Source organism: Oncorhynchus masou, chromosome 32, assembly GCF_036934945.1.
Source record: "Oncorhynchus masou masou isolate Uvic2021 chromosome 32, UVic_Omas_1.1, whole genome shotgun sequence".
NCBI lineage: Eukaryota > Metazoa > Chordata > Actinopteri > Salmoniformes > Salmonidae > Oncorhynchus > Oncorhynchus masou.
In genome coordinates this window covers 37,694,544-37,716,089 of record NC_088243.1, presented here as the reverse complement: position 1 = coordinate 37,716,089, position 21,546 = coordinate 37,694,544, and the positions used below count along the sequence as shown (strand labels likewise).

Genomic DNA, 21,546 nt, shown 5'->3' with positions numbered 1-21,546 from the left:
ATGCCAGGACAGGACAAGACAGGGCAGGAAGGATAGGGCAGGGATGACAGGACAAGACAGGACAAGAAGGATAGGGCAGGGATGCCAGGACAGGACAGGACAGGACGGATAGGGCAGGGTTGCCAGGACAGGACAGGACAAGACAGGACAGGAAGGATAGGGCAGGGATGCCAGGACAGGACAAGACAAGACAGGACAGGAAGGATAGGGCAGGGATGCCAGGACAGGACAAGACAGGACAGGAAGGATAGGGCAGGGATGCCAGGACAGGACGAAAAGATCAGGACAGGAAGGACGACAGGACAGGAAGGTCAGAATGATCATTATATAATATAGGGAAGACACTCCTATATAAGCTACTGTGGTTCCGTGTGGCTCAGTTAGTTTAGCATGGTGCTCGCCACATCAGGGTTGTGGGTTTTATCCTTATGGGGGACCAGTATGAAAATGTATTCTGTGAATAAGAGCACCTGCTAAAATGTACTGTACATTGTTCTCTATTGTGTTTGACGCCTCTGCTGTGTTTATTTTGACGGTGATGATGTGTGTGTGCTCCTCACCTGTGCAGGGCTGAGAACAGGCTGCTGGGGCTGAGTAGGACAGGTCCTATAGGCAGCATGGTTCCTCTCTCATTGACCCAGTGGAGATACCCCCTTGTCATATCAGCCATACCTATGGCCCTTGCAGAGCAGTACATGAACTTATAACCATTCCTGAGAGAGAGAGAGAGAGAGAGAGAGAGAGAGAGAGAGAGAGAGAGAGAGAGAGAGAGAGAGAGAGAGAGAGAGAGAGAGAGAGAGAGAGAGAGAGAGAGAGAGAGAGAGAGAGAGAGAGAGATTACATTTTTTTTTTAACTCTCCTAGTAAGTCCTAAGAGAGAGGGAGGAGACAGGAGTTCAACTAAATGGCTGCTTTCAGGATGCTGCAACGTACTGAAGCCAAACACCACGATTAAAGCCGACATGATTCACTCATCTTACACTGAGGCATATTCTGAATGTGACCCCTGTTTCATTACTCTAACGGCCACCTATAGTTATGTAACTCCTGTTGTGTGAGACTCACTGGCTGACTCGGTGGTAGAGGCGGGCAATGCCCTGGTGGGTCCAATCTTTACCCAGCGTTGGCAGGATATGGCCCAGGGTGTCAGATCTGAAAAAGAGGATGGTGCTCGCCACATGTAATTAGACTATCATTAACAGATATAACGTGATCCCATACAACTGCCAATACAAACACACACACACACACTTACCTGGTGATGGTGCCGTCAATGTCTGAGATGACAATCTTGTCGTCCCAGCTCCAGAGATAGATGGTGCCCTGGCAGCGACAGGTGCCCTGGTACTGAGTGGTCACACTGAACACCACCTCATTAGGACCCTCCTTCAACTGAAGACTGGCCTGAGGACAGAAAAACTACATTACCCATACAGCCTCTACTAACTCTAACCCTGTTACTGAGTGGTTCAACGGCAGACTGGCTTGATGGGAAGAAAGACTACATTACCCATACACCCTCTACTAACTCTAATGGTGCGTTCAAGACAACTCGGCAAACTCTGAGATCCCGACTAGGAAGTCTTTCGACTCTGAAAAACATGGACACCTGAAGGAATCTTTTGTTTGTAGAGATGCTATATGCCTCCTGCTAAAGTGTTTAACGAAGAGAGGAAATGCATTAGGTAAGAATACATATTTTTATGTAAACGATGAAGACCGCCATGTTTTTTGTTGACGTGATGTCATGAATCTTGAGGTCGGAGAAGTCGGAGCTCTAGGATGATGCCCGAGTTTCCTACTTGTAATTCCAAGTTGGATGACCGTTCAAATTTATTATTTTCTGTTCCGCGGGTGATGTGGAGGTAAGCCCAGGCCCTGCATGTCCCCAGGCAACCTCATTTGTTGACTTCTGTGATCAAAAAAGCCTTGGTTTCATGCATGTCAACATCAGAAGCCTCCTCCCTAAATGTGTTTTACTCACTGCTTTGGCACACTCTGCCAACCCTGATGTCCTTGCCATGTCTGAATCCTGGATTAGGAAGGCCACCAAAAATCCGGAGATTTCCATACCCAACTATAACATTTTCCGTCAAGATAGAACTGCCAAAGGGGGAGGAGTTGCAGTCTACTGCAGAGATAGCCTGCAAAATAATGTCATACTTTCCAGGTCCATACCCAAACAGTTCGAACTACTCGTTTTTTAAATTACTCTCTCCAGAAATAAGTCTCTCACTGTTGCCGCATGCTACCGACCTCCCTCAGCTCCCAGCTGTGCCCTGGACACCATTTGTGAATTGATCGCCCCCCATCTAGCTTCAGAGTTCGTTCTGTTAGGTGACCTAAACTGGGATATGCTTAACACCCCGGCAGTCCTAAAATCTAAGCTAGATGCCCTCAATCTCACACAAATCATCAAGGAACCCACCAGGTACAACCCTAAATCTGTAAACAAGGGCACCCTCATAGACATTATCCTGACCAACTGGCCCTCCAAAGACACCTCCGCTGTCTTCAACCAGGATCTCAGCGATCACTGCCTCATTGCATGTATCCGCTACGGGTCCGCAGTCAAACGACCACCCCTCATCACTGTCAAACGCGCCCTAATACACTTCTGCGAGCATTCCTTTCTAATCGACCTGGCCCGGGTATCCTGGAAGGATATTGACCTCATCCCGTCAGTTGAGGATGCCTGGTCATTCTTTAAAAGTAACTTCTTCACCAGCTTAGATAAGCATGCTCCGTTCAAAAAATGCAGAACTAAGAACAGATATAACCCTTGGTTCACTCCAGACCTGATTGCCCTCGACCAGCACAAAAGCATCCTGTGGCGGACTGCAATAGCATCGAATAGTCCCCGCGATATACAACTGTTCAGGGAAGTCAGGAACCAATACACGCAGTCAGTCAGGAAAGCAACGGCCAGCTTCTTCAAGCAGAAATTTGCATCCTGTAGCTCTAACTCCAAAATGTTCTGGGACACTGTAAAGTCCATGGAGAACAAGAGCACCTCCTCCCAGCTGCCCACTGCACTGAGGCTAGGTAACACGGTCAATACCGATAAATCCATGATAATCGAAAACTTCAACAAGCATTTCTCAACGGCTGGCCATGCCTTCCTCCTGGCTACTCCAACCTCGGCCAACAACTCCCCCCCCCCAGCTTCTCCTTTACCCAAATCCAGATAGCAGATGTTCTGAAAGAGCTGCAATATCTGGACCCGTACAAATCAGCTGGGCTTGACAATCTGGACCCTCCATTTCTGAAACTATCCGCCGCCATTGTCGCAACCTGGACCCAAACTGTTACAGACCTATTTCCATCCTGTCCTGCCTATCTAAGGTCTTCGAAAGCCAAGTCAACAAACAGATCACTGACCATCTCGAATCCCACCGTACCTTCTCCGCTGTGCAATCTGGTTTCCGAGCCGGTCGCGGGTGCACCTCAGACATGCACAAGGTACTAAACGATATCATAACTGCCATCGATAAAAGACAGTACTGTGCAGCCGTCTTCATCGACCTGGCCAAGGCTTTCGACTCTGTCAATCACCATATTCTTATCGGCAGACTCAGTAGCCTCGGTTTTTCTAACGACTGCCTTGCCTGGTTCACCAACTACTTTGCAGACAGAGTTCAGTGTGTCAAATCGGAGGGCATGTTGTCCGGTCCTCTGGCAGTCTCTATGGGGGTGCCACAGGGTTCAATTCTCGGGCCGACACCTTTCTCTGTATATATCAATGATGTTGCAATTGCTGCGGGCGATTCCCTGATCCACCTCTACGCAGACAACACCATTCTGTATACTTCTGGCCCTTCGTTGGACACTGTGCTATCTAACCTTCAAACGAGCTTCAATGCCATACAACACTCCTTCCGTGGCCTCCAACTGCTCTTAAACGCTAGTAAAACCAAATGCATGCTTTTCAACCGTTCGCTGCCTGCACCCGCACGCCCGACTAGCATCAACACCCTGGATGGTTCCGACCTAGAATATGTGGACATCTATAAGTACCTAGGTGTCTGGCTAGACTGTAAACTCTCCTTCCAGACTCATATCAAACATCTCCAATCTAAAATCAAATCTAGAGTCGGCTTTCTATTCCGCAACAAAGCCTCCTTCACTCACGCCGCCAAACTTACCCTAGTAAAACTGAATGAATGCAGTTTATCACAGTGCCATCTGTTTTGTTACTAAAGCACCTTATACCACCCACAACTGCGACCTGTATGCTCTAGTCGGCTGGCCCTCGCTACATATTCGCCGCCAGACCCACTGGCTCCAGGTCATCTACAAGTCCATGCTAGGTAAAGCTCCGCCTTATCTCAGTTCACTGGTCACGATGGCAACACCCACCCGCAGCACGCGCTCCAGCAAGTGTATCTCACTGATCATCCCTAAAGCCAACATGTCACGCCTTGGTCTTAGTATTTTGTGTTTTCGTTAATTAGCTGGTCAGGCCAGGGTGTGACATGGGTTTATGTTGTTGTATTTCATAGTGGGGGTTTTGTAGTATTTGGGATTGCGGTTGAGTAGGGGTGTTGCATAGGCTTGGCTGCCTGAGGCGGTTCTCAATCAGAGTCAGGTGATTCTCGTTGTCTCTGATTGGGAACCGTATTTAGGTAGCCAGGGTTTCACTTTGTATTTCGTGGGTGATTGTTCCTGTCTCTGTGTTAGTGTTCACCAGACAGGCTGTATAGGTTTTTCACGTTCCGTTTGTTGTTTTTGTATTTATAAGTTATTTCATGTATCGTCATTTGTTTCATTAAAGACATGAGTAACAAACACGCTGCATTTCGGTCCGACTTTCTTGCGACAAATGAAGAACGCCGTTACACAACACCTCCTTTGGCCACCTTTCCTTCCAGTTCTCTGCTGCCTGTGACTGGAAAGAATTGCAAAAATAGCTGAAGTTGGAGACTTTTATCTCCCTCACCAACTTCAAACATCTGCTATCTGAGCAGCTAACCAATCTCTGCAGCTGTACATAGTCCATCGGTAAATAGCCCACCCAATTTACCTACCTCATCCCCATACTGTTTTTATTTATTTACTTTTCTGCTCTTTTGCACACCAGTATCTCTACCTACACATGAACATCTGATAATTTATCACTCCAGCGTTAATATGCAAAATTGTAATTATTTGCCTACCTCCTCATGCCTTCTGCACACAATGTATATAGACTCTTAAAAAAAAAATTATACTCTGTTATTGACTTGTTTATTGTTTACTCCATGTGTAACTCTGTGTTGTTGACTGTTCACACTGCTATGCTTTATCTTGGCAAGGTCGCAGTTGTAAATTATAAGTTGTTCTCAACTAGCCTACCTGGTTAAATTAAGGTGAAATAAAAAATAAATAAATAAGTCGGAGCTCATTTTTTTCAGAGTTCCAAATTGTCGTGAATGCAGCATAACCTTGTTACTGAGTGGTTTAACTGCAGATTTTCTTGAGGACAGAAAAACTACATTACCCATACAGCCTCTACTAACTTTAACCCTGCTACTGATTGGTTCAACTGAAGACTTGCCTGAGAATACACAGTATTGTGTTTCTCACCAGCAGTTCTGAGATCAGAAGTTAGCTTAACAGAGGTTAGGGGAACAGTGTTGAGTCTCTCACCAGCTGCTCTGGGGTCAGTCTGAGGGTCTTCCTGTAGAAGACACTACCAGGCGTGAGAAGAGGCTCGGGCTGGCAGGATTCTGAGTCCTGATTGGACGGTCTGTGTTCCTCATCGCTGGAGGAAGACTCCTCCTTCATTCTGTGTTACATCAACAGATACAACAACAGTTCAGCTATAATGTCTGATTATTTGAACAGAATATTAAAATAAATATATAAAAAAATAGCCTATAAACCTCTACGGGCGGTTTCCCGGATTCAAATGAATTAAAATGCTTTTTAGTCCAAGATTAGGCTTAATCTGTGTCCATGAAACCACCCCCTGTTGTGTACTTTATACGAGGATATGCAAACTAAGGTATATAAATGTGTACTCAACATAGTTCATTCATATTGCACATATATCGTAAAGTCATTACCCATTGACTGAAGCCATGCTGAGAGAGGTCTCTCCCCCGTCTCCAACTCCTATCTCAGACACTGAGTCCTGGGGACAGACAACCAGTCACACACTCATACAACAGCCAGGACACACTAGCACATATAATACAATATAATACATATGGTGTCCAGCATTGTAACTTCTGCAGAGGTTCCCAAATGGTTATGGAAGTGTGTTCAGGAGGTATGTGTGTTACAGAGGTGTGTGTGTTGTGTTACAGAGGTGTGTGTGTTGTGTTACAGAGGTGTTACAGAGGTGTGTGTTCAGGAGGTGTGTGTGTGTGTGTGTGTGTGTGTGTGTGTGTGTGTGTGTGTGTGTGTGTGTGTGTGTGTGTGTGTGTGTGTGTGTGTGTGTGTGTGTGTGTACCGATTTGGAGTCGCTGTTCCTGCTGCGCCATGAGAACCACCAGCGGCCTCCTTTCTTGGGCATCTTCTCCTTCATGATGTTCTCCACCGTGGCCTGAAGCAAACGCACACAGTTCCTGACCAAAAACCCAACTCAACAAAACCACTAAAACGCAAAAAACACAGATATACAAAAACCCAAACGCAAAAAACGTGAAGCAAGTGTGTCCGTGTGACTGGATGATGGCGATCTAAGGAAGAGAGGCAGCAAGAGGAAGGGAAACACAGAGACTGGGAGAGAGAGAAGAGAGAGAAGTAGAGGGACAGACAGACAGACAGACAGACAGACAGACAGACAGCTGAAACCAAAGGGACCCACAGGGCTGGAGCCAAACAGACTGGGTAAACAGTAGGAGAAGAGGCCAAAGGCAGAGTACACATAACTCAGGCAGGAGTGCTGAAGACACACAAGACAGGGCCAAATGGGAGGTGAGATGGAGGGAGAACAAATTAAAAAAGGGAAAAACAAAGGGGGAAGAAAGACTCAAGTGTTAGGAGGAGACGTGGTTCAGGAGAACGCTTTTTAGTGTACAGGAAGTCCAAAGCGAGACAGAAGACAGAAGAATTCAGACAAAAACAAAACACGTGAAGCCAGACGCAGAACCAGATTTAGCTAGAAGGGTTACGTTTGGACTTCTCTCTTTACATTGCAAAATTATTTGCGTTTTAAACCTCTCAGGTAAAACCACTCAGGTACCCAAATGTAGCACACTATTTGACATTAGCACACAGTCTCATCACCAAGTCGAGTAGCCTAGATGCTATGCTAATAGCATGTTGCTAATGTTACTGAGGTTTTACCATTGGCAGGGGCTTCTGATACACCTGCATAGCCAGCATGAGAGGGGCTGCGGTGGTCCAGTTGTAGTACCTGGAGGAGAACAGGCACAAACATAAGATCACTGTTGTATCTTTAGTGTCTGCAGTTCATTTCTTATCGGTAGTATACAGTACATACATACATACATACTTCTCCAATCAGATCAGGACAACATAGAACATCTGGATGGATGTGGATGGGTCAGATTCAATGATATACGGAGGACTACGTCAGAAAAGCAGGAATTCCGGATGAATCGGGAACGATCACATCTTTACTGCTATGAGGTTAAAGGTTAGTTAGAAGTATTTTACGTACTTGGTTCCAATCTTGACCACCAGGTTGGGATCGTCGATGATGGAGGGGTTTTCAGTGAACTGCTGGTAAGAGATGGCTCTCTCCTGGAACTGTTCTATAGAGACACACAGACAGGAGAGGGTTAATATCACTGTTCTATAGAGACACAGACAGGAGAGGGTTAATATAACTGTTCTATAGAGACACAGACAGGAGAGGGTTAATATAACTGTCCTATAGAGACACACAGACAGGAGAGGGTTAATATAACTGTTCTATAGAGACACACAGACAGGAGAGGGTTAATATAACTGTTCTATAGAGGCACACAGACAGGAGAGGGTTAATTTAACTGTTCTATAGAGACACACAGACAGGAGAAGGTTATTATAACTGGTCTGTAGAGACACACAGACAGGAGAAGGTTATTATAACTGGTCTGTAGAGACACACAGACAGGAGAAGGTTATTATAACTGGTCTGTAGAGACACACAGACAGGAGAGGGTTAATATAACTGTTCTATAGAGACACACAGACAGGAGAGGGTTAATATAACTGTTCTATAGAGACACACAGACAGGAGAGGGTTAATATAACTGTCCTATAGAGACACACAGACAGGAGAGGGTTAATATAACTGTTCTATAGAGACACACAGACAGGAGAAGGTTATTATAACTGGTCTGTAGAGACACACAGACAGGAGAAGGTTATTATAACTGGTCTGTAGAGACACACAGACAGGAGAATGTTATTATAACTGGTCTGTAGAGACACACAGACAGGAGAGGGTTAATATAACTGTCCTATAGAGACACAGACAGGAGAGGGTTAATATAACTGTTCTATAGAGACACACAGACAGGAGAGGGTTAATATAACTGTTCTATAGAGGCACACAGACAGGAGAGGGTTAATTTAACTGTTCTATAGAGACACACAGACAGGAGAAGGTTATTATAACTGGTCTGTAGAGACACACAGACAGGAGAAGGTTATTATAACTGGTCTGTAGAGACACACAGACAGGAGAGGGCTGGATAGGTGAAAACAATGACAGCAAGTAGAGCTACAATATCCAGTTATACCAGTAAGTCAAAGCTGACAGTATTGAGATGCAGCCCATGTGTTTAATGGCCAGTACCTTTTGTGATCTCTCTGTTGTCAGTGAGACCTCCACACAGGGAGATGGCGATGTTGGGCATGTCTCCCAGCTGGTCAGCGTAGCTATCCACACCGCTGTCCATCCCACTGCTGCCCACCGACTGAGGTGATTGGTTGGTGCTCCGCGCCCCTGTCTCCGAGCCCCCTCTCACTGAACCGTCACTAAGGAACAGGGTCATCGGTTCAGGAGTGGGGGACGAGTGTTTGTGTAGGACAGAAAAGGTGTGTGTGTGTGTGTTACAGCTGAGTGTGTGTGTGAGTGTGTGAGTGTGTTACAGGTGAGTGTGTGTGTGTGTGTTACAAGTGAGTGTGTGTGTGAGTGTGTTACAGGTGAGTGTGTGTGTGTGTTACAAGTGAGTGTGTGTGTGTGTTACAAGTGAGTGTGTGTGTGAGTGTGTGAGTGTGTGTGTGTGGGCCATGTTACCTTTTAGGGAAGTACAGAGCAGCCACCTCTGGCTCCAGCTCAGTGATGTCATCCAGGTAGACTCCATCCGAGCCCAGGTGGTGGCTCCTCTTGTCTGCAGGTACAGCGTCACACGTTACCATGGATACAATGATTGACATGGCATTTTCATCCATTAACTTGATGTGTTGCTAATGGTGGAGGCAATCACATCTACAGCCGTGAACGCATGCTGAGTGACAGCTGAAATTCAAATTCTGCAATCTAAACTCCACTCCGCTTGGAGGCGATGGTTCGAGAAGACGTACCTTTCCTCTTGGGTGGGGAGTCTGTGCGTCTGACCGGGCTGCTCCTCTGGCCCCCCTCATCCAGTTCTGACAGCAACCTGGATGCCATCAGCCCCTCCACCTCTCTACAGGCTGCCCCTACTAACTCCATGTCCCCTCCAGCAACGGGCCCAGCCGTGTTGTTACCAGGCTGGGGCATGTACGGGTTGAGGGACGGGGGGCCATTGTCTGGGTGGCTCTGGGTCTGGCCAGGGGGGCCACAGTCTCCGGGGATGGTTCTGAAGTGTGTGCTGTCACACACAGGGATGGAGACAGGGGACTTCATCCCAGAATCTTGCATCTGGGGCGGAGGGAGGTAGGAGGGCTAGAGGTGGAGAGAGGGAAAGAGAGAGCGAGAGGAGAGAGTAAGGAAGAAGAAAGCACGCTACAGCAAGGACGCGGGAGGCCGGGTGTCAATAGTAGAGAAGAAGAGAGAGGAGAGAGAGGAGAGAGAGAGGATGTGTGGTTAGCGTGAACGCTAGGGTAAAAGCATGTCCTCAGCTGCTCTCGTGGAAGATGATTAAAGTGGTTAGAGTTCAGTGCTGATTCCTGGATCACTGTGTGGACTACAGCTAGACATACTGTCTCTCTGAATCGTTCTCTCCCCCCCTCCCTCTATGACTCTCTTTTTCTATTGCTCTCCCTCCCTCCCTCCCTCCCTCTGTACCTTAGCAGCTTGTGGCAGCTCCCCCCAGGCCCACAGAATCTCAGGGTTGTCTTTGCTCTGATTGGTCAGCTCCGAGTCACTCTTCGGAGTGGAGGGGCGGGAGCCACCGGGGCTGCTGAGTGACAGACACACAGAGAGATGTGATTGGTTGAGCCAGCACTACACTGACTCATGGACATAAACAATACAGTACAAACCCACTGGGATTTTTTTTGATTGAATCAATGTTGTTTCCACGTCATTTCAACCAAACAATTATATGTGTTGACGTTGAATTAACCTGGAAAACTGATTGGATTTGCAAAAAGTCATCAACGTAACAGAATTCCGTATTGTTTTCACCTTACTTTTAACCTAAATCCAATGACATGGTGACATTTTTGGTTGATTTCACTTTGAATTCACATTAGTTAACAACTCAACCAAATGTGAATCAAAACTATACGTTGAACTGTGCCCAGTGGGAAGACTCTGCTGGTTCCTGTCCCATGGTTTTAAGACAGTATGTAGTTGGTCCGAAATTAAACGAAGGATAACTTTTATTCAGGCTTAATTAAGCTATACTGAAAAGTGAAATTGGATGGTGACATGACTTACCTGACAGGAGAAGGGAAGACAGAAGTCTGCTGTGGACAGGAGATGGACAGACCACCACTAGGAGGGATAGACAGAGTACGTGTCTGCTCTATTATAGCACTGAAAGGGGAGAGAAAGAGGGGAGAGGGAGACAACAGAGAGAGAACAACTGTCAGCCATACGCAGTTATTTTAATCTACAAAGGCATACGACAAGATGAGTCAAACCAAACTGCGTATTATTCTGTTCTATTCTAGTCATGTCTGCTGTGTGTGTGTCTGTGTTTGTGTAAGTGTGTGTCTGTGTGTGTTGGGTCATATTAATGTACCTCTGTGAGCGTGCCCAGTCTGCATCAGAGTGTGTGTATGTTGTGTTCTGGGTGTAGTTGCTGCTCAACACACTGGCCTTAGGGCCCTGCTCTCCATTGAGCTCCCGAGAAGAGGCCCTGAGACAGTGAGAGAGAGAGAGAGAGAGAGAGAGAGACACGTTAGCAGCAACAACACACACGCAAACCCATGCACACACAGGCACAGACACAGACGTACACACAGAGATATCATACACAGTGTTTTCTCAGGCCTCTTTTGCTGAAGATGTCAAGAAAAATGTATGTTGGTTTGTGTAGTGAGGTGCGTACTGGCGGAGAAGTCAGGCGCAGGAGAGCGAAAACTGATTTACAACGATGTCGTTTAATATCCATAAACCACCGTCAACAGAACAATCATGTAAATGGGTCAAACAAAACCTGGTAAATACCAGCATACCGGGCATAAGCACTACAAGAAACAATACACAACATGTAATTGATGGAATTGGAACCAGATGTGATGGATGACAAGACAAAACCAATGGAAAATGAAAAGTGGATCAGCGATGGCTAGAAGGTCGGTGACGTCGACCGCCGTACGCAGCCCGAACAAGAAGAGGGACCAACTTCGGCAGAAGTCGTGACAGTTTGATGTGTATGAGGATGTGAATCCAGTTGCAGCACTGGAAGTATTGGTACAATTATTAATGGTTTTTATGAGAAATATTAATATTGTAATTGTAACCCTAACCCTAACCCCTAAACTGAAAATAGCCTTTTTCCTTGTTGGGACCAGCGAAATGTCCCAACTGTCTGAATTGTCCTTTTCTACTATCCTTGTGATGATTTCTGATCCCCACAAGGATAGTAAAACCAAATAAACACACACACACACACACACACACACACACCACGGTAATTCATCCACAGAGTCAGAGTGCATTGTGGGAAAAGAACTAGGCACTGGAGCATCTCCAACACGTGGGACAGAGAACTGGTATTCACAGAGCCTGAACACAAAAACGCACACACACAGAACACAGATAATTGGGTTCACAAAAGACAAACACTGGCCACTTCAGGCTTGTTAATCCAGTCTCAGTCTCAGCCAGCACCCAACCTGCATATGGACAGACTAACAAACTGAGTGACTGACTGCAATACCAACTGTTGCTTTACTACTCAGGGAGAGGGGCTGTTTGTGAAGTGATTTTGTTGTGAAGTGATCTTGTGTGTGTGAGTGTGTGTGTGTGTGTGTGTGTGTGCTTGCGTGCTGCGTGTGTGTGTATAGGTGTTTGTCTGTCTGTCTCAGACCTGCATGGAATGCCTGAGAACAGAGTCTGCCCCTCCCTGCTGGGTCCCACACAAACAGAGAGGAGCTGGCAGTGGTTCATGTGTTTCGCAGAAACCATTGTGATGCTGATCAGGCTTTTTTTTTTTACCTCTGCAGTGGAGCAAAGCTATTCTGACTCTTAACCAGAGTCTCTCTCACTCTCTCTCTCTCTCTCTCTCTCTCTCTCTCTCACACACACGCACGCAAAAACACACACGTGCACGTTCCCAAAAACCACATCTCAGAGGGATCATTCCTCTACCAAACACACATATGCAGGATCGCAAAAAGAACAAACTGAGAGTATCTCAACAAGACAGTGTAATCTTCTTTCTCCTCCCCACACAACCACTTGACTGCAGTCAGTAGCTGCTGACAGACAGCTGTGTGTCGCATAAACAAGCCTCGCCCTGCAATACTGGCAGACCACTCCAAACAGCCCAAATGTGACCCTGTCTGTATTCAAATGAGCTTCCTGAGAACTTCACAGGAAGTCACACGCACGCATACACACACAAACAGCCATGCAGTGTTGATGTAAATAGTGTAATTGCTGTCATCACCTGCTACTGTTGTTGTCGTGCTCTCTCTCCTCATCAGTGCTCATGTCAATGGTGAACATGTCCTCATCCTCTGAGTACTCTCCACTCTCCTCCCGTCTCCCTCCTCCGCTTTCCCGTGCCTTCCTCCTCCTTTTCCTTCTCTTCTTCATCATCATCCCTCCTTCACCTCCTCCTCCTCCTGTGGTCTGCTGGGAGCCCAGGGTCTGGACCTGGAGGGAGGTGGGGTCAGAGAGGCGAGACACACCCCTCCCCAGCTGAGCTTCCATTAGCTCCGCCCCCTGGGACACGATAGGTGACGTCGCCAGATATGACGGAACCACTTCCTGTTGGGGACAGGAAACAGGAAGTGAGGTCATGATGAACTGTAAATGGATTGTTAAGTAAGAATTAGCCATGGAAATGACAATCAGGAGAAATTAGAATGAAATACATGTTCATATTTGATATAAAGAATAACATTGATCTTTTCAATCCCTCCTTCTCATCTTCAGGGTACACCAGGTGACTAGGCTCTCTGCAGTAGCAGTGCGTGGGTAAAATCAATGGGGAAGCAAGGGGGGAAAAGAGCCATATTACAACCTATGTGTTATGATAATGTAGTTGTTTTCTGCACTATAGACCCCTTTCCAGTACACAACATGCTGACGTCACGCACAGTAAGAAACTAATCGCTATCTACGCCCATTTAACATAGCCTTTATGCTTTGTTTACTTCTAGAAAAACAAAAACAAACACTTTTTGGGGTTCTCAGACACATACGATGATGTTTTCATTCTTGCTCGAACAGTTGCTAAGATTACATTTGGTTGTGATCTTGGCAAAATAACTATTTTGGATGCAGCAGTTGTTAGCTAGAATGCTAACGCTCATTGACATAGGCTGTAGCAAAAGCTAGCCAAAGAGCCATTTTGTGTTTAAAAAATATATAATGCAGTTGCTTTGCAATGATGACTTAAAACATTATATTAAGCAGAACATTCATACGAGCCTTAAAATCCAATTATAATAAGTAGTGTGAAATGCACTCGTAAGCAACATGTAAATAGAGGCTTTTTTTGCTGGAGTTCTATAAGAACTCTCCCGTGTTCTGCCACCAACTTGTGCTCACCGACCTCGTGCGCCAACGTTCTCAAACACAGAAAGGGTCTATAACCCGTTAGCTCATACGCAACCGCCATAAGGCTGAGACAACAAGAAGACAACGGTCACTGTCGGCAGAATAAATTCAACCGCGCATTCGTTTCATCACAAAACTAGACAGGAACATCTGTCCGACGAAGTCCACAAAGCATATTGTATGTAACAAACATGACCTACAGCATGGTCAAGCAAGTGATTCATGTTTTGGGTCAAGCAAGTTAATGTAAACACAAACTATTGATTTAGAACAACGGAGAGTTACCACAGGTCAAAACAAGGGCTGCCTCTGCTAACATCAGTCCAGCACCACTTCAACTTCAACATTTCTACGTCGTCAAATCACTTTAGCTTGGTCTAATACAGGGACAACTTAAAGATACCAAAAACGATTTAGTCCAGTCAACGTAAGCTATATATCATGTGGCTGTTCATATGGTACTGATTTGTATGTGTGTATGTGTGTATGTGTGTGTGTGTGTGTGTGTGTTTGCTCACCCTACTTGCAGAGGAATGCCAATACCTTTCTCCTCTCTTTCATGTTGCCAAAACAGTCTACTCCTACCTACATATTGACCTTCCATCCTCTCAGGCCAGGGTCACATTGTATGATTTTATGGTTGGATCAGATTCACCGTTATAATCATTGGCAGGTACACCAAGTCCAAATAACCATCTCTGTCCATGGTTTATTTAGTAAAGGGAAGATTTTAGCTAGCTAGCCACCGGAGGGCAGAAACAACGAAATGGAACAATTCAAATGTTTTCAGTCAATGACGTTTTACTTTTGACATGATGTGATTGGTGTGAAGCCGAATCCAAACTGGCTTCCCTTTACACTTTTTTTGGTGGACCAGGACCATTCACAATTGAGCTTGCTCAGTTTAGCTCAACCCTGACTGGCTATTCTTTGAAAAAAAAATGTATCAAGGGATGCCAAATGCTCACCGGCTTCCCTTGTATTCAATGCTATGGGCATCAACAATGTCATACTATTTTTGGCCAGACAGCATCAGATAGATGCGCTACACATAATGAGACAGAGGGGCGCTGTTTCACTCAGTCTGAAGCTTTCTCCTGTGAGATACGTTCAGCCACTTGCAAATTGAAGGACACAGAGAGGCTTAATGAAACACAGAGAGGCTAAATAAATTATTTTACATGTTTTTCTTTTCTTTTTTTGTATAGGGTTAATTTCTGGGGGAAGCCTGATTCCCTTGGCATCCATGAATACCCACCACTGGCTCTCTGGCCAATTAGTGACATGAATCAGCCAATTAGCCAATCAGGTACAGATTAGCAGTAGTAATAGGCCCTCTAGGCAGGTCGTTGAATAGTCCTGATCTGCAGTAAACTAGGTTGCAGCTGCAGCACTCTGCAGTACTGTGTATCATTCGAAGGTCTAGCCGTGAGAGGTATCTGTGGGTTTGGGTTTAGGAACACATACAGATAGTAAAGATTTTCTCTGCTAAGGAAATACACTAGGAGCGCAGTGTGTGTCTACAATCTTGCATAGTGTGTTTACATTTGCAATTTAAGACCCTAAGGCTACTACAGTTAGCACCAAACTAACACTGCCCACAATGCATACTATCACACACACAAGGGCACGTGCTGTCCAACGCACATGTCTACAGAGAAGCTAACAGCAGACTACATTCATGGCTGTACAGACACAGACGTATTAGCAGCTAGCGCTCTGGGCACAACATGTCAGGTTACATCCTTTCACTTAATACCCTGACCCTGAAACCTACATCACACTCAACTCATCCTACTGGAATGCAATCCTGCCTCAACACCACTAAATAAAATACATGAAATTAACACCATTATTTCGACTAAAACTGCATCACGTCTTGGGCCTGTCCAACGTCTATATGTGGATTACTCCTTGGCTTATATAGCAACTTTCAACCACCTCTTTATTTACATTGATTTGATTGAGTTGAGTGCATCCACCTAATCTAAACTATAGCACAACCCAAACAGGAACATGTCATTCCTAAAAAAAAAATTGTTATAATATTATAATTATAATATTTTTTAAATTATAAAACAAATTGACACCAAATTCAAACATACACATATGAACAACAACTTACAGACCAGTGGAGGCTGTTGAGGGCAGGACGGCTCAGAATAATGGCTGGAATGGAGGGAATGGAATATTTGATACCATCCTATATATTAGTTTATACTGGATAATCAGCACAACCATTTTCAGCTGTGCTAACATAATTGCAAAAGGGTTTTCTAATGATCAATTAGCCTTTTAAAAATGATAACCTTGGGTTAGCTAACACAACCTGCCATTGGAACACAGGAGTGATGGTTGCTGATAATGGGCCTCTGTACGCCTATGTAGATATTCCATTAAATAAATCAGCCGTTTCCAGATACAATAGTCATTTACAACATTAACAATGTCTACACTGTATTTCTGATCAATTTGATATTATTTTAATGGACAACAAAATGTTATTTTCTTTAAAAAACAATGACATTTCTAAGTGACCCCAAACTTTTGAACGGGAGTTTAAATATATTGAAATATATTTTCCTTTATTATGTTCCCCTAACCCTACCATCCCTCCCCTAATTGGAGTAAACTAACGGACAACAACTCTTAGGCCTCTACTTCCAGCTTATACATACTATATACATTTGACAGACACAGTATATTTTACAATAGTTATTTTTGTTTGTTTTTAGTCCCATTCTTCAGCTCCACTCAACCCCTCCCATCTATCTCTCAGCCGTGTGTGTGGACTGCATAAATAGGGTTGTTTTTTCAGTGGGGCGGAGGAGGGACAGCTATGTTTAGGAGGGAGATTATTCCCAGAGGGCTAGGAGAAACAAGATCTTTACAGTCCAACCAAGACACACACTGTAAAATGAAGAACCGACTGGATGTGGAAAAGATAAACAATCACTGTCAGGGAAATAGAAGCTCTACAGTGATTCTTTGTTATTAAGAGAGGAGGGAGGAGAGGAGGAGAGAGGAGAAGAGCGGAGGGATGATGGAGAGAGGAGAGGAGGGAGAAGTGAGGAGGGGGGAGAAAAGAGAGGAGGAGACTGGAGGGAGAAGTGAGGATGGGGGAGAAAGAGAAGAGAGGAGAAGAGCAGAGGGAGGAGGGAGGAGAGAGGAGGGAGGAGAGAGGAGAAGAGCGGAGGGAGGAGGGAGGAGAGAGGAGAAGAGAGAAGGAGAGAGGAGGGAGGAGGGAGGAGAGAGGAAGGAGGAGAGGAGGAGAGAGGAGAAGAGCGGAGGGAGGAGGGAGGAGAGAGGAGGAACGAGAGGAGAGAGGCAGAAGGAGAGGAGGAGAGAGGAGGAGAGAGGAGGAGAGCGGAGGGAGGATGGAATAGAGAGGAGAAGAGAGGAGGGAGGAGGGAGGAGAGAGGAGGGAGGAGACGAGGAGAGAGGAGGAGAGAGGAGGGAAGAGAGAGGAGAAAAGCGGAGGGAGGAGCGAGGAGAGAGGAGAGAGGAGAGGAGAGAGGAGAAGAGAGGAGAAGAGAGGAGAAGAGAGGAGGGAGGAGAGAGGAGAGGGAGGAGAAGAGAGGAGGGGGAGGGAGGAGAGGAGGAGGGAGAGGGAGAGGAGGAGGGAGGGAGGAGGAGGAGAGGAGGAGAGAGGGAGAAGAGCGGAGGGAGGATGGAGGAGAGAGGGGAAGGGCGGAGGGAGGAGGCAGGAGAGGAGGAGAGAGGAGGAGGAGCGGAGGGAGGAGCGAGGAGAGGGAGAAGAGAGGAGGGAGGAGTGAGAGAAAAGTGAGGAGAAAACTGGAGGGAGAAGTGAGGAGGGGGGAGAAAAGAGAGGACAAGACTGGAGGGAGAAGTGAGGAGGAGGGAGAAAGAGAAGAGAAGAGAGGAGAAGAGGAGAAGAGAGGAGGGAGGAGGAGGAGAGGAGGAGAAGAGCGGAGGGGGAGGGAGGAGAGAGGAGGAGGAGAGAGAGAGAGGGAGGGAGGAGAGGAGGAGAGGAGGAGGAGAGAGGAGAAGAGCGGAGGGAGGATGGAGGAGAGAGGGGAAGAGCGGAGGGAGGAGGCAGGAGAGGAGGAGAGATGAGGAGAGCAGAGGGAGGAGCGAGGAGAGAGGAGAAGAGAGGAGAGAGGAGAAGAGAGGAGGGAGGAGTGAGAGAAAAGTGAGGAGAAAACTGGAGGGAGAAGTGAGGAGGGGGAGAAAAGAGAGGACAAGACTGGAGGGAGAAGTGAGGAGGAGGGAGAAAGAGAAGAGAAGAGAGGAGAAGAGCAGAGGAAGGAGGGGGAGAGGGAGGAGAGAGGAGGGAGGAGAGAGGAGGAGGAGAGAGGAGAGATGTGGAGAGAGGAGGGAGGAGGAGAGGAGAAGAGCAGAGGGAGGAGAGAGGAGAAGAGAGGAGAGGGAGGAGAGGAGAGAGAGGAGGAGAGAGGAGGGAGGAGAGGAGGAGAGAGGGAGGGAGGAGAGGGAGAAGAGCGGAGGGATGATGGAGAGAGGAGAGAGAGAGGAGGGAGAAGTGAGGAGGGGGGAGAAAAGAGAGGAGAAGACTGGAGGGAGAAGTGAGGAGGGGGGAGAAAAGAGAGGAGAAGACTGGAGGGAGAAGTGAGGAGGGGGAGAAGAGAAGAGAAGAGAGGGAGAAGAGCAGAGGGAGGAGGGAGGAGAGAGGAGGAGAGAGGAGGGAGGAGAGAGGAGAAGAGCGGAGGGAGGAGGGAGGAGAGAGGGGAAGAGAGGAGGAGAGAGGAGGGAGGAGAGGAGGAGAGAGAGGAGAAGAGCGGAGGGATGATGGAGAGAGGAGAGGAGAGGAGGGAGAAGTGAGGAGGGGGAGAAAAGAGAGGAGAAGACTGGAGGGAGAAGTGAGGAGGGGGGAGAAAAGAGAGGAGAAGACTGGAGGGAGAAGTGAGGAGGGGGGAGAAAGAGAAGAGAAGAGAGGAGAAGAGCAGAGGGAGGAGGGAGGAGAGAGGAGGAGAGAGGGAGGAGAGAGGAGAAGAGCGGAGGGAGGAGGGAGGAGAGAGGAGAAGAGAGGAGGAGAGAGGAGGGAGGAGAGAGGAGAGGAGGAGAGAGGAGAAGAGCGGAGGGAGGGAGGGAGGGAGAGAGGAGGAACCAGAGGAGAGAGGAGGAGAGAGGAGGGAGGAGAGGAGGAGAGAGGAGGAGAGAGAGGAGGGAGGAGAGAGGGAGGGAGGAGGCAGGAGAGGAGGAGAGAGGAGGAGAGGAGGAAGAGGGAGAGAGGAGGGAGGAGAGAGGAGGAGAGCGGAGGGAGGAGCGAGGAGAGAGGAGAAGAGAGGAGAGAGAAGAGAGGAGGGAGGAGTGAGAGAAAAGTGAGTAGAAAACTGGAGGGAGAAGTGAGGAGGGGGGAGAAAAGAGAGGACAAGACTGGAGGGAGAAGTGAGGAGGAGGGAGAAAGAGAAGAGAAGAGAGGAGAAGAGGATAAGAGAGGAGGGAGGAGAGAGGAGAGGAGGAGAAGAGCGGAGGGGGGAGGGAGGAGAGAGGAGGAGAGAGGAGAGAGGAGGGAGGAGAGGAGGAGAGAGGAGGAGAGAAGAGAAGAGTGGAGGGAGGATGGAGGAGAGAGGGGAAGAGCAGAGGGAGGAGGCAGGAGAGGAGGAGAGAGGAGGAGAGCGGAGGGAGGAGCGAGGAGAGAGGAGAAGAGAGGAGAGAGGAGAAGAGAGGAGTGAGAGAAAAGTGAGGAGAAAACTGGAGGGAGAAGTGAGGAGGGGGGAGAAAAGAGAGGACAAGACTGGAGGGAGAAGTGAGGAGGAGGGAGAAAGAGAAGAGAAGAGAGGAGAAGAGCAGAGGAAGGAGGGGGAGAGAGGAGGAGAGAGGAGGGAGGAGAGAGGAGGAGAGAGGAGAGATGTGGAGAGAGGAGGGAGGAGAGAGGAGAAGAGCAGAGGGAGGAGAGAGGAGAAGAGAGGAGGAGAGAGGAGAGAGGAGGAGAGAGGAGGGAGGAGAGGAGGAGAGAGGAAGAGAGAGGAGAAGAGCGGAGGGATGATGGAGAGAGGAGAGGAGGGAGAAGTGAGGAGGGGGGAGAAAAGTGAGGAGAAGACTGGAGGGAGAAGTGAGGAGGGGGGAGAAAAGAGAGGAGAAGACTGGAGGGAGAAGTGAGGAGGGGGAGAAAGAGAAGAGAAGAGAGGAGAAGAGCAGAGGGAGGAGGGAGGAGAGAGGAGGAGAGAGGAGGGAGGGAGAGAGGGAGAAGAGCGGAGGGAGGAGGGAGGAGAGAGGGGAAGAGAGGAGGAGAGAGGAGGGAGGAGAGAGGAGGGAGGAGAGGAGGAGAGAGGAGAAGAGCGGAGGGATGATGGAGAGAGGAGAGGAGAGGAGGGAGAAGTGAGGAGGGGGGAGAAAAGAGAGGAGAAGACTGGAGGGAGAAGTGAGGAGGGGGAGAAAAGAGAGGAGAAGACTGGAGGGAGAAGTGAGGAGGGGGAGAAAGAGAAGAGAAGAGAGGAGAAGAGCAGAGGGAGGAGGGAGGAGAGAGGAGGAGAGAGGGAGGAGAGAGGGAGAAGAGCGGAGGGAGGAGGGAGGAGAGAGGAGAAGAGAGGAGGAGAGAGGAGGGAGGAGAGAGGAGAGGGAGGAGGAGAGAGGAGAAGAGCGGAGGGAGGGGAGGGAGGAGAGAGGAGGAACCAGAGGAGAGAGGAGGAGAGAGGAGGGAGGAGAGGAGGAGAGAGGGAGGAGAGAGGAGGGAGGAGAGAGAGGGGAGGGAGGAGGCAGGAGAGGAGGAGGAGGAGGAGAGGAGGAAGAGGAGAGAGGAGGGAGGGAGAGAGGAGGAGGAGAGCGGAGGGAGGAGCGAGGAGAGAGGAGAAGAGAGGAGAGAGAAGAGAGGAGGGAGGAGTGAGAGAAAAGTGAGGAGAAAACTGGAGGGAGTAGTGAGGAGGGGGGAGAAAAGAGAGGACAAGACTGGAGGGAGAAGTGAGGAGGAGGGAGAAAGAGAAGAGAAGAGAGGAGAAGAGGATAAGAGAGGAGGGAGGAGAGAGGAGAGGAGGAGAAGAGCGGAGGGGGGAGGGAGGAGAGAGGAGGAGAGAGGAGAGAGGAGGGAGGAGAGGAGGAGAGAGGAGGAGAGAGGAGAAGAGTGGAGGGAGGATGGAGGAGAGAGGGGAAGAGCAGAGGGAGGAGGCAGGAGAGGAGGAGAGAGGAGGAGAGCGGAGGGAGGAGCGAGGAGAGAGGAGAAGAGAGGAGAGAGGAGAAGAGAGGAGTGAGAGAAAAGTGAGGAGAAAACTGGAGGGAGAAGTGAGGAGGGGGGAGAAAAGAGAGGACAAGACTGGAGGGAGAAGTGAGGAGGAGGGAGAAAGAGAAGAGAAGAGAGGAGAAGAGCAGAGGAAGGAGGGGGGAGAGAGGAGGAGAGAGGAGGGAGGAGAGAGGAGGAGAGAGGAGAGATGTGGAGAGAGGAGGGAGGAGAGAGGAGAAGAGCAGAGGGAGGAGAGAGGAGAAGAGAGGAGGAGAGAGGAGAGGAGGAGAGAGGAGGGAGGAGAGGAGGAGAGGAAGAGAGAGGAGAAGAGCGGAGGGATGATGGAGAGAGGAGAGGGAGGG

At 48.1% G+C, this 21,546-nt stretch overlaps 1 protein-coding gene across 3 annotated transcripts in view; it reads right to left on the bottom strand.

Moving 5' to 3' along the window:
• LOC135526034 (phosphatidate phosphatase LPIN1-like) overlaps positions 1-21,546 on the bottom strand; it is a 43,402-nt gene that overhangs the window by 4,525 nt on the left and 17,331 nt on the right. For 2 of the 3 annotated variants that reach the window (XM_064954063.1, XM_064954062.1), the window contains exons 4-18: positions 12,932-13,254; positions 11,057-11,173; positions 10,750-10,848; positions 10,153-10,267; positions 9,468-9,810; positions 9,181-9,274; positions 8,737-8,918; positions 7,612-7,705; positions 7,275-7,344; positions 6,436-6,528; positions 6,047-6,114; positions 5,628-5,766; positions 1,255-1,403; positions 1,065-1,151; positions 561-713 (exon numbers count right to left, since the gene is read on the bottom strand). In XM_064954063.1, the coding sequence (XP_064810135.1) occupies positions 561-713; positions 1,065-1,151; positions 1,255-1,403; positions 5,628-5,766; positions 6,047-6,114; positions 6,436-6,528; positions 7,275-7,344; positions 7,612-7,705; positions 8,737-8,918; positions 9,181-9,274; positions 9,468-9,810; positions 10,153-10,267; positions 10,750-10,848; positions 11,057-11,173; positions 12,932-13,254 (2,126 nt within the window). The remainder of the gene's footprint in view (positions 1-560; positions 714-1,064; positions 1,152-1,254; positions 1,404-5,627; positions 5,767-6,046; positions 6,115-6,435; positions 6,529-7,274; positions 7,345-7,611; positions 7,706-8,736; positions 8,919-9,180; positions 9,275-9,467; positions 9,811-10,152; positions 10,268-10,749; positions 10,849-11,056; positions 11,174-12,931; positions 13,255-21,546) is intronic. The other variant, XM_064954064.1, reaches the window with a different exon arrangement.